The sequence below is a fragment of the Macrosteles quadrilineatus genome, unplaced genomic scaffold, assembly GCF_028750875.1.
Source record: "Macrosteles quadrilineatus isolate MER2022 unplaced genomic scaffold, UCM_ALF_1.0 Scaffold_1__1_contigs__length_201487025, whole genome shotgun sequence".
Classification (NCBI taxonomy): Eukaryota; Metazoa; Arthropoda; class Insecta; order Hemiptera; family Cicadellidae; genus Macrosteles; species Macrosteles quadrilineatus.
In genome coordinates, this window is record NW_026542594.1 from 182,293,696 (window position 1) to 182,306,609 (window position 12,914).

Here is a 12,914-nt window from a genome sequence, read left to right on the forward strand (position 1 = left end):
CCATGACCTAATCAATAACGACGAAAATATTTTGCAAGAAGAACAAACACATCAAACTATTTTCAGAGATACATTTTTACAAACATGGAACGGTTGACAATCACAGGCCTTCTGACTTCTCATGTTTCAGAACAGCGGACGTTGACTCCGGGTCTGCAGGTCTGCTGCGAAACAACCCAAATCCAAACCAATTCCGGTGACGAACTATACAAAAACACTGATGCGTGTGGATGTGTCACAGCTCCCTGGTTTGTCATTTCGAATAATTCATTCCTGAGATATGACCTTGATATCCTATGCGTGAACATGTCCTTAGTCACGTGACCATATAGGTATTATCCTGCGCGTGCCTTTTTTTCCGCAATGGGGCCATCAATAGATTTTGGTATAAGCAGTTTGTCATTTTACACCTCCATTGTATGACCCTAATTCGTTCCTGAGATACGACCTTACTGATCTATACCTGAACATGTCCTTTATCACGTGACCATATTAGATATTTTGCTGCGCTTGCTTATTTTCCCGAAATAGCGCCATCATTCCATATTTACAAGCGTACGCACTATTTATTGGTGAGTTTTTGGCAGATTCACATTAATGCAAAAACTGAGATAACTAACCAGTGCAATAGCTTAGGACTCACAATCTCAACTTTTAGCAAAACAATTCCTAAGTTTAGTTGACAATAAACAGAGCTTTAATTTTGTACAGCAACTCTAGTTTTTTGTATCACGAGTACTAAAATCAGTGCATTACACTTAATTCACTTCAGTTTTGACCCTAGTTTATTGGAGATACAAAACTGTTTAAACTTACCTCTTCGGGTTGGATTAGTCCAAGTCCAGATATAATTGAGTTAACTGCATTTAGAAACTGCCATTTGTTAAATAACATTTGTTTTCAATAATTATCAATCTTCTATTTCTTTGTTTAATGAATGTTCTATTTTTTGTAGATCAGAAATTGTAATATGTATGACGATGAATACAGTGACTGCACAAGTATCAGAGGCCGGTTTCAACAATACTTTGTATTTGGAAAGTTTGAAAACTGCGACGAGTGGAAGCATGACTACAACAACTGTTTGAAATGGAAGCGTGAGAAGGATGTAGACGCAGCTGTAAGTTGTAGATTATAACATTAAATCAGCTGTAATCAGACTTTAACTGTAGAGTAAAGGGATCAGTTGCTGAGGGTATAAATCCCCGTAAGGTCTAATTAGACCTTCGGCATATAGTTTACATTTTGGACGAGTATCGGAAGGTCTAAAATGAGAATTAGACCTTACGCCACTGTTTGTGTTTTGTCATCACTGTAGTGTAAGGTCTAAAATAACCTAGGTTATGAGACATTTTGTAAACCTACAACTCTTACAACACTTGAACTTAGAGATCAGTCATTAACATTTTAAGCAGCTTATAATGCAATTAATTATTTAACTAAGAATAAATGTAATACCAGAGAAAAATCAAATTTATGATTTTTAATTGAGTAATACAGTACATACCTTCAATTTGAGACCTCAATCATGAAAATCGGTCGGGTAAAAGAGTCAAACGACGAACTCGGAAAAGAAAAAGCAAAATATATATATATATGTAAGATATTTGCCAAGATCAAATGTCTTTATAAATATATTTTTATTCGCTTTTTCAGGAGAAAGTCATTGCCAGTGAAGAGGCACGGCGCCAAGTTCGTTTAGACCCTCACTACAAAAATCCTGTCTGGGAGAACCGCTCGCAACCACCTGCAGATTGGAACAAACCATTACCTGCGTTCCTTGAGGAACAACAGAAAGATACCTTCCTATATGTTAAAGCCATTGATATGAGAGAAGGCAAAGAATTAAAACCTCAATTTAAAATATGTTCCATAATGTAATAGTTAGGTTCTGAAAAAAAAACATGTATCGACAATATTATTCGTCCAGCCTAGTCGCTTGTTTGTAAAAATAAACAATTTGTACAGAAACTCATTTTTAATTATTAACCTACTGGAGGGGACCTCATGAATATGGTTTGATGAAAATGTATAATTTAAAAAAATGCTTTATTCATTAAGTTAATTTATATGGAGCATCTGTGCAATTCTTATATTTACATGTTTTATTACTTCAAAAATATAATAAACAGCTGTTACAAATGTGTAAATACTTTGTTTTTGTGAGGTTTACTATTATGTATCCATCTTCACATTAATATTATTAGATGTGTGATTGATAGTAACATGATCAGAGTTTGGACTGTTCCTTTCTAAATTAAAATTTCAATACCAAACTTAAATACTTTAGTATTTTTGAAGTTACTAGTGATGTGCGATACGGGTCAATGTATCGATATGTGTATCGTATCGTATCTTCGTGTATCGACTTTTACCCGTATCGGATAAAATATAGTATCGGTTAATTAGAAAAAATACAAATATTTCAAATATTCGAGCTGCAGAAACAAATACTATATACTTATATGCTTGTAAAGAAGGTTAGGGGTATATCTCACCTCAGAAAAGCCGTTTCCTGTGTCTTTTTATCTGTATCAAAATCCTACATAACCTCCAAATTCCAGTAAACCCTCAAAATTAGAAAACATTTTGTTATTGTTTTTCTAGTTTTTGCACATGGATAGTTAATTTTAGAAAAAGTACTTATAATGATGGTGGGAAGGTAACTTACACATTTAATAGTATAATATGTATAGTGAGGGTGCTGCTTCCATTAATGATGGCCCTAGTTTTGAGGTTATTTGCAAAACATAGCTAAAAATACATTGTTTATCAGTGTTTTTGAGGATGGTCGGGTTAAATATCAAATTTTCACTGCTAAATTTGAGGGGAGGAAGCTGGGAAGACAAATTTTTTACCTTAAAAATTAGATTTATATTAATAAATAGACAGTACGATATTAGCTATATAACAGGTGTATCGATACGGGCATATTGTTACACTCCCACGTAACGATACAAAATATCGAAATTTTACAGTCCTTGTATCAATATCTGTATTGATACGCACATTACCGAGTGACTTAACTTTTGCGTTTAAACAAGGCCCCACTAGAAAAACAGGCCATGCTGCAGCGCAACACTATGTCACAGTGGTGGATAGTTGTACTAAAATCTTACCATTAAAATCTGACAAATAGCCAGCTAATTTACCTAAATGGGATATTGCAGTGAATCTATCAACAACAAATCTATCCAATCCACTAGTGTGACGTCATGGGTCCTGCAGCATGGCCTGTTTTTCTAGTGGGGCCTTGTTTTAAACCCCTGAAACAAAACAAATTTGAAGCTGAGATGGCATTTGTTATAGGCCCATGATCATGGAGTTAAGTAGTCCATGGTATCTAAGTTTAAGAGTAGAAGTTTCTAGGAAGATATATGTTAAAGGAAAGGCAAATAGATCATGGTTTGACAGGATAAAGGGACTTTATTGCAAGCTTCATAAAAAAAACACAGCACTTGCGTACTTGTAACTTACAGTTTATTTAAAAAAAAATATATATAACATTATAGTTCACAGAAATCTATACAATAGAATACAAAAATACTGCCAAAACAATAAGGAATGAACAGTTAAATGCAAAAAAATCTACTGACATGTTTTAACACAACTTTGGCTAGTATAAGAGCCCAAAGCGTGTGGAAACAAATGAATGAATGTTACAACAAATATTAAAAACTTACATTTGATACTGTTTAACATAATTCAAATTGACGGCTATTTGTACGTTATGAAACATGCTGGATAGAATCACAGACAAGCAAAAATATACAGACTGACAATTCAAAATATGGTTCCATGATTTGCTGACAGAATGGTGCACAATTCACAGAATTACTAATTAAAACTGTGTCTTAATACAGTATATTACAAAAATTAAAATGTTAAATTTCCATAGCTTTTGTAGTCAGCTTGAATACAGTTTAAAACAACTAGTTCTCTTCTCTTTAAGGTTTTACACATATACGGATGAATTTAGATGCGTTTAATTGTATAAAGATACATTTTGAAAATAAACTTAACTAAGATACCTGGATACCAGACTTTATCGAAACAAACTATTAAAAACTGAATTGCAAAACAACTTATCGTATTTTAAATACCAATAAAGTAAGAAAGTGATTAGTTTTTGAACATTACTTTCTCTGGCACGTTTTAAGTTCAATAGAAATACAGTGCTAACTAGGAAGTTAATTTTTAAGTTTCTCTCCAAAAGTTGTTGACGGTGTTAAGTAGGATTGCGGCCTCGCTTTCTAATTCAAGATCTGAAACAAAATATACAGGAGTTTTTACAATAGATAAATTAACCAATGCAGGTGAGCTTAATGTAAGTCATTTTGACCATTGATATAAGAATTAGCTTAGCACACCGTGTGGCCCTAGATTTTAAAACTAAGGCCACACATAAAAAATAGGCGCCATCATGTGGTCTTTGATGTAAGAATTAGCACCACCGAGTGGCCCTTGTTGAAGTAATTAACGCCACTAGATTTAAATACCCCTGCCGCAGCAATATTGCAGGTTGAGATGATTTCAATTTGTTGATTGGATTTTTACTGGTACTAAAATATTTCCATAAACGAATACCTAAATAAATCTATATACAGGGTATTTTTTTAAAAACTTCATTATTTATGTAAAGCTGCAATAGATAGAAATATGCAGATTGCGGTAATCGTCTATTGACGTAGGGGCCACAATTGTGAATTTAATGTGAAGTTCCCATTCTCTCCCTACCCTTAACTTAAAACTTTTAAATTGCAAGGTACCACTTCTAAATTTTAGAATGGGTAACTTGCAATTTAAAAATTTTAAGTTAAGGGTAGGGGGAGAAAGGTCCCGTTGGAACTTCACATTAAATTCACAACAATTGTGGCCCCTACGTCAATAGCCGATTCCCGCAAACTGCATATTTCTATCTATTGCAGTTTTTACATAAATAAAGAAGCAAGTAAAAAAAAAACACCCTTTAGAAGGCAAAGCCCTCATTGACTGACTCATCCATCACTAATTCTCCTACTTCCCATTTACCTAGGAGACTGAAATTTGGTACACTGATTCTTTAGGCATTAACACGTTCGCTGCGGGCCATCAAATGACAGGCGTAGCCCCAGTGCGGCGCAGCCCGCAGCGTCGAACAAACCCGATTGCCGGGTGTTTGGCTCTCATATTTCGGTATGACGAATAGCAAATAACGTGCGGTGATGTCCGGTTTTATAACAAGAGTCGATGTAGTTTACTAAACACTCATATATGGCAGCACTGCTTGGAACGTAGCCGGTCCCATCGTATTGCCAATTGGAGGGAGAAAGACGGGACAACAAGTTGATTTTTAAGTTTGCCAGACGGGGATTTTATGGGGAAATTTTACTACCAACCTACAACACAACAAAAAGCAAGTCACCCACTACACGCTAACGTGGTCTGCCTTCGACCGACGCTAGAGCAAAAACGATGATATACGAAAGGCATTGCCGAGCGTATCCGATCGGTATTCTGATCTGAATTTCGGGCTCCGTCCCAGTGGCTCTGGAGTTTCACACGTTAACCTTATGAGTATTCATATTAAAAAGGAATTAATTAATCTTAACAGCTGTTTCAAATAAACAAGTTGATTATATGATGTTATAGCATTAAAAGTTACAAAGCTTACCAACAGTTACCAACCAGTTATTTCCAACAGGTTGCAGCACTATTGTTTTTTTAGTTTTAGCGAATTTCCCATATAGGGAATAAGCTATTACCCTCATACCTGTAGGTCTCATGGTAAGACCTAGACCCGGGACCGATTTCTTTTTTCGTTTTGCACAATGCTTACAACAGATCATCTCTACAGAAAGCTCGATCCACACTGACCCAAACTCCAGCAATTCGCAAGTTTCGACTTCCAACTCTCCTAAAAATTGGATATGGGTTCTGCTTCTACCCACTAGTGAACCCACCAATCTCTTACTGGAAAGGATGGTCTACTCCAAAAGCGCAAACTTCAGTCACCAACAACGGATGGCTACAACACACATTAGTCTTCCCTTCTCTACCTACACCGTCACGTTTAAAGTGCTAATGTTTGTCATAACAGTGAAGTCACCTCACCTGTTCAGAAAGTCCAAGTGAAATTGTGCAAGAAGTTGTTTCTGGGTGTGTTGCACTTGCTAATGAACCACTGGTCTCCAATTTAAACTCTTTGGCAATACATCAGGCAGACCCCACTTGAACAAGTTAAGTTTTATAATAAAATGACCAATACTATTCCAATCTACCTCAAAAAATAACTTACCTCTAACTGTTATTCATCAAAATATAGAACATTTTACAAGTCACATTGAACTACAGTAGGCCTATTACAAATTAAATATTAGATGAAACAAATCCCAGAATAAATCTCACATAATATCAAAAAAGATTAATTAAAGTTATTTTAAAACAATAGTTATGTTGTAAGTGCTTGTGATCTACTCTGCAAATCACTTGAACGGATTAATTGAAACATTGTCCTAAAAAATAATTCTACTGGCCGTAGGTTATTAGTTTCCACCAGTATGGCTGTAAATGTATTGGTTTAGGGCCACTGTACTGTGGCTATTATGATTTAAGCCACTGTGGCTATTATGATTTAAGCCACTGTGGCTATAAGTATTTAAGCCACTGTGGCTATAAGTTTCAGCTACCATGGCCGTAGGTTATAAGTTTCTGCCAGCACGGCTGTAAATGTATTATTTTAGGGCCACTGTGGCTGTTATGATTTAAGCCACTGTGGCTATAAGTACAAGTTCCAGCCACCATGGCCCTAGGTTATTAGTTCCCGCCAGCATGGCTGTAAATGTTATAGTTTAGGGCCACAGTGGCTTGAACTTTGATTTCTCAGTAATTTTACGGCATAACACCAGGTGTTATACATTATTTGATAGGGGAAATTAGGATCACTGTAATTTGTATGACAAGAAACATAGACAACGATATATTCATTAGAATATATTGATTTTAGCGTTCACATCATTCCAGAGTCAAACGGATCTGGGCCACGCTCACTTCAAAATGGCGACGTGCAAAGTTCCTATTAAATGTGATATTCTATTAATTAAACAAAGGCGAGTAATCTTATCAAAACCATAATATATATCTGTAGGGTCATTATAAATAAGCAAACAAGGTACTAAAACAGGTATTTATTTTATAAAACGCCTACATGCGCCGGAGCCTTTGGTGCCGCCGAGTTAATTTGCCCGGCCTTAACTAGCTATATGGATAATTTAATTAACACACATTATTTGTCATATAACAAAGGATCATGAGGGATATATATACTTTAGAAGAGATTTAAGTGTAAGATGTTATATTGCAGTTACGGCCACAGTGGCCTTTATACTTAGCGTATCACTGCCACAGTGGCCGCTAGGCTGTGCTGGTTACGGTTGCCTTTATGGTTTGCGCAACTTTTTCTTATCTTTTTTGGGGAATTTTATTTCTAAGGAGACAAAGACAGATCACCTCCACTGTGGCCACTAGGCTATGCTGGTTATGGCCACGGTGGCCTTCATGGTTTAGAAATTCATAAAGGCCACGTTGGCCGTATGCTTCTGGCCACCGTGGCGGTAATAAATACTGTAATGAAATACTGTAATGAAATGCCACCGTGGCCGTAATAAATTCTGAAAGGCCATGGTGGCAGTAATAAATCCTGAAAGGCCATGGTGGCCGTAATAAATTCTGAAAGGCCACAGTGGCCGTTAGCACACCTCCTTAAGGCCAATGTGGCTTTTTACTAAAAATGCCCATAAACATTACTTAAGACCTCCTAAGGTGTGTGTGGGTGTTATTCGGTCTAATTGGATCGAGTTTGACTTGAATTTATGGATTGGAAGAAGACTAAGACCCTTTTTCGTTTTCAATGACATTCGGGTGAAATTGAGTGTGACAGGGTGCCGTTGAACGTGCAGGTAGGGCCCCTACCCGATCCCAACTGCTGAACGTGAATTTAAACTTTGGGAAGTCATGTTCAGTAATGGGAATTTTTGTTAAATTTACATTTAAGAAGTTTATCGTAGCGATATTTCTCAGGGGACAAGGCGTATCACCGCCACAGTGGCTGCTAGGCTCTGCTGGTTACGGCCACACTGGCCTTTGCGGTTTGCGCATCCTTTTCGTACCTTTTTTTTTGAGAAATTTGTTAAATTTACATTTAAGAAGTTTAATGAAGCGATATTTCTAGGGAGACAAGACAGATCACCTCCACTATGAAGATTAAAAACCAGCGTGGCCGTAAATAAAAGTTAAGGCCACGGTGGCTACAACTATGAAGATTAACAGCCAGTGTGTGGCTACAACTATGACGATTAACAGCCAGTGTGGCAGTAAATAAAAGTTATGGCCATGGTGGCTACAACTTTAAAGATTAACAGCCAGTGTGGCTGTAAATAAAAGTTAAGGCCACAGTGGCTACAACAACTATGAAGACAAACAGCCAGTGGCTCTAAATAAAAGTTGAGGCCACGGTGGCTACAACTATGAAGACTTACAGCCAGTGGCTGTAAATAAAGGTTAAGGCCACGGTGGCTACAACTATGAAGACTTATAGCCAGTGGCTCTAAATAAGTTAAGGCCACAGTGGCTACAACTGTGAAGACTTTTGCCAGACTTTTTTGAAGACTTTTTTTTTACTTACAGCCAGTGGCTGTAAATAAAAGTTGAGGCCACGGTGGCTACAACTATGAAGACTTACAGCCAGTGGCTCTAAATAAAAGTTAAGGCCACAGTGGCTACAACTATGAAGACTTACAGCCAGTGGCTGTAAATAAAAGTTAAGGCCACAGTGGCTACAACTGTGAAGACTTTTGCCAGACTTTTTTGAAGACTTTTTTTTTACTTACAGCCAGTGGCTGTAAATAAAAGTTAAGGCCACAATGGCTACAACTATGAAGACTTACAGCCAGTGGCTCTAAATAAAAGTTAAGGCCACAGTGGCTACAACTATGAAGACTTACAGCCAGTGGCTGTAAATAAAAGTTAAGGCCACAGTGGCTACAACTATGAAGACTTACAGCCAGTGGCTCTAAATAAAAGTTGAGGCCACGGTGGCTACAACTATGAAGACTTACAGCCAGTGGCTGTAAATAAAAGTTGAGGCCACGGTGGCTACAACTATGAAGACTTACAGCCAGTTTGGCCGTAAATGAAAGTTAAGGCCACGGTGGCTACAACTGTGAAGACTTACAACCAGTTTGGCCGTAAATGAAAGTTAAGGCCACAGTGGCTACAACTATGAAGACTTACAACCAGTTTGGCCGTAAATGAAAGTTAAGGCCACAGTGGCTACAACTATGAAGACTTACAGCCAGTGACTGTACATAAAAGTTAAGGCCACAGTGGCTACAACTATGAAGACTTACAGCCAGTGGCTGTAAATAAAAGTTAAGGCCACAGTGGCTACAACTATGAAGACTTACAGCCAGTGGCTCTAAATAAAAGTTAAGGCCACAGTGGCTACAACTATGAAGACTTACAGCCAGTGGCTGTAAATAAAAGTTGAGGCCACGGTGTCTACAACTATGAAGACTTACAGCCAGTGGCTCTAAATAAAAGTTGAGGCCACGGTGGCTACAACTATGAAGACTTACAGCCAGTTTGGCCGTAAATGAAAGTTAAGGCCACGGTGGCTACAACTGTGAAGACTTACAACCAGTTTGGCCGTAAATGAAAGTTAAGGCCACAGTGGCTACAACTATGAAGACTTACAGCCAGTTTGGCCGTAAATGAAAGTTAAGGCCACGGTGGCTACAACTATGAAGACTTACAGCCAGTTTGGCCGTAAATGAAAGTTAAGGCCACAGTGGCTACAACTATGAAGACTTACAGCCAGTGGCTGTAAATAAAAGTTGAGGCCACGGTGGCTACAACTATGAAGACTTACAGCCAGTGGCTCTAAATAAAAGTTGAGGCCACGGTGGCTACAACTATGAAGACTTACAGCCAGTGGCTCTAAATAAAAGTTGAGGCCACGGTGGCTACAACTATGAAGACTTACAGCCAGTTTGGCCGTAAATAAAAGTTATGACAAACACCCCAGTTAATAGCAAATTGACAAATTTTGAAAGCCCTTTGTTAAAATGTTGACAAAGTATGTACAGTATGGTGGTAATAATGTCAGATCTCTAACTCTAAAGGTTTGTAAAAAAAGGTAGGCTACCTAAGCTAACATGGCAGAAGATAGGGAGGTTTGCTTCCCTTAATCTAATATAATTTGCAAAGGTTCAATGTCACTTATAACATTTTTAATATTTTGATGAATAACAGTTAAAGCTATTTTATGTTTGAGGTGGATTGAATAGTATTGGTTATTTTATTATAAAACCTAACTAACTTGTTCAAATGAAGTCTGTCCGATGTATTGCCGAGGAGTTAAAATCGGAGACCAGTAGTTCACTGGCAAGCGTAACACACCCAGAAACAACTTCTAGCACAATTTCACTTGGACTTTCTGAACAGATGACTTCACTGTTATCACAAACATTAGCACTTGAACGTGACGGTGTAGGTAGAGAAGTGAAGATTGAGGTGTGTGGTAGCCATCTGTTGTTGGTGTCTGAAGTAGACCATCCTTTTCAGTAAGAGGTTTGTGGGTTCACTGCAGAAGGAGAATCCATATCCAATTTTTAGAAGAGTTGGAAGTCGAAACTTGTGAATTGCTTGAGTTTGGGTCAGTGTGGATTGAGCTTTCTGTAGAGATGATCGGTTTAGTAGCCCTAAACAATAAAAAAAAATTATACTAATATTATTTAAATGTGAAAGTTGGTGTGTTTGCTTGTATGTTTGTTTGCTAGTTTGTTTGTTTGAAGTTCAATCACACATTAACTACTGGTTGGATAGGGTTGAAATTTGGTATGACGATAGCTCACATTCCCGACTAACTAATAGACATATTCTTAGCTCAAAAATCCTTTTGGGCTCTGCCCCAGTGGCTCTAAAACTTCCCATGTTAACCTTATGAGTAGGGTATTCATATTTACAAGGAATTAAAGAATTTTTCCAACTGTTTCAACTACTGTACACAAGTTGGTTCTATGAATTCAATTGCATTAAAAGGTAATATGGTTTACTAACAGGGTGCAGCACTATTAATTTATTTTTGCATTTATGACAACAGCTAATTTGAACTAAGCAGCAACAAAAAGCTGTGAGAACTTGTTTATTGTTTAGGTGCAGTGGTACAACAATTATGGCTATGGCAGATGTGTTATACTATAGTATACAGTAAATTATAAAAACAAAATTTTCTTATAACGTACGTGTCCTCTCCCATTGCAAATGCAAAGCACGAGTATTACTGCAATAAGCATTTTATACTTGTACGCCAACCCCGTACTAAGGACGGGTACTCTGCTAGTATATATATATTTATGTACGTTAGCACGGGAAAACATGATCTGATTTTGATTAAACTTGGTACAAACATGTAAACCTACTTTTATTTGAACGAGTCCGCAAACCAGCGTGCTTGAACCATGGAAACTGGGTTTTATGGGGGGAATTATGGGGTAAAAATTGGTTTTTCTCATTTAAAACCTAAAACAAAATTTTTTCTAGAAACGATTTTGAAGAGCTTAAAAAAATAATTTTGTATCTAGTGCCAGCTTTTTAATGAAATTTGTCTTAGTTGATGTGAGCCACCTACAGATTGTGCTGATATAAATTACTGATTTCTGCCGATTGCACGATGGTTTTTACTAAGTCAAACTGATCAAATGACTTATTATGAGCTATAGCAACTGTTAAGACCCAGCAACTATGTCAGTAACAAAAAAATAAGGTACAAAATACTAAAATGGAGTTTTAAAAAGACACTAGAGCAATCTGTGACTGGCTCACACAATTACATTAGTTTTCAATAAAAAATTGGCGACAGCTGGTCTATATAGATGGGATGTCTTCCTCTGTATCCAATAGTCAATGGTTATAGGTTGCAAAGAAAATTCAAAAAGTTGTAAATTTAAAGTAAACTGTTGTAGTTTGCTTATGGATTTGCTTAGTCTAGGTTTGCTGCGGCAGGAGTATTTCAATTTATGACAATAGCTAATTTGAACCAAGCAGCAAAAAAAAAAATGTGATACACAATGAGAACTGCCAAAGTAGGATTGTTATGTAAAAGTAGGAGGTTCAGTTATGTTTGTTTTTAATTAAATAAATAATTTTTTATACGTCTACTGTACAAACGGTACTTAGGTATTTACTTTTTTCATAAAATGTAAAAATGGATTTTAGTGGATAACTGATCAAGCCAATGACTTGGATGGAAAGTGAACAGATAATATAAATGTGAAAGATTGGAGTATGTCAATAACGTGAAAACTAGCCTACTTGACCAATTGGAGTGATTGTTTCCATGAATAGAGCTACTCATAAGTTCACGATTGGCGTGGGTTGGGTGGTCACAAATGTAGCTTAGAGATGTAAGTGAATCGTAAAACTTTTTATCGTCAATTGAAGGTATGCAAAGTTTGGAAATTTAAGATATCAAGTAGAAACGATGTCTTTTATTGGAGATTTTAGAAAAGCCACTTTTATGTGTGTACATTTCGCTTAGTGAGAAAAAATCATAGATACTGTAGACCTGCAACTATTTATAGCCTTTGAGGGTTATGAGAACCACAAGAAACCATCGGGCCATTTGCCAGCGCTATTCATTTCAATATTAGCATTCAAAATAAATTTAGTGAGTAGTATCATTGACTATTGGATACAGAAGTTGTATTAATTAGTCAAAGGTAGTATCCAAGAATAAAGGCATACAAGACCACCATGTCACATAAATAAAGGTTCTTATGCTAATGTAAGATATGTAACACTTTTCAATTGAGTAAAAACAGAACTAACTGCACTAATGGCAAATTCAGTTAAAAGGGTATGCCTGTAATTATTTC

General features: G+C 36.7%; 2 protein-coding genes across 2 annotated transcripts in view; one reads left to right on the forward strand and one right to left on the reverse strand.

Moving 5' to 3' along the window:
- The first annotated feature begins 970 nt into the window (after positions 1-970).
- On the forward strand, positions 971-1,881 carry LOC129003098 (UPF0545 protein C22orf39 homolog). The gene is made up of 2 exons (XM_054431337.1): positions 971-1,120; positions 1,657-1,881. Exons 1-2 carry the CDS (start codon positions 971-973, stop codon positions 1,879-1,881), a joined length of 375 nt encoding a protein of 124 aa, XP_054287312.1.
- Positions 1,882-3,499: 1,618 nt separating this feature from the next.
- Positions 3,500-12,914, reverse strand: part of LOC128991237 (replication protein A 14 kDa subunit-like) — a 29,238-nt gene continuing 19,823 nt past the window's right edge. Inside the window, exon 4 of the mRNA XM_054413973.1 lies at positions 3,500-4,265. Coding sequence (XP_054269948.1) covers positions 4,198-4,265 — 68 coding nt within the window. The 3' untranslated portion in view covers positions 3,500-4,197. The remainder of the gene's footprint in view (positions 4,266-12,914) is intronic.

What these genes read in the sequence shown, in the direction of transcription:
- LOC129003098 (XM_054431337.1), top strand. Translation starts at nt 971, where the DNA reads ATGTATGACGATGAATACAGTGACTGCACAAGTATCAGAGGCCGGTTT. An exon ending in AGAAGGATGTAGACGCAGCT is followed by an intron (nt 1,121 to 1,656) that starts GTAAGTTGTAGA and finishes TCGCTTTTTCAG; the next exon opens with GAGAAAGTCATTGCCAGTGA.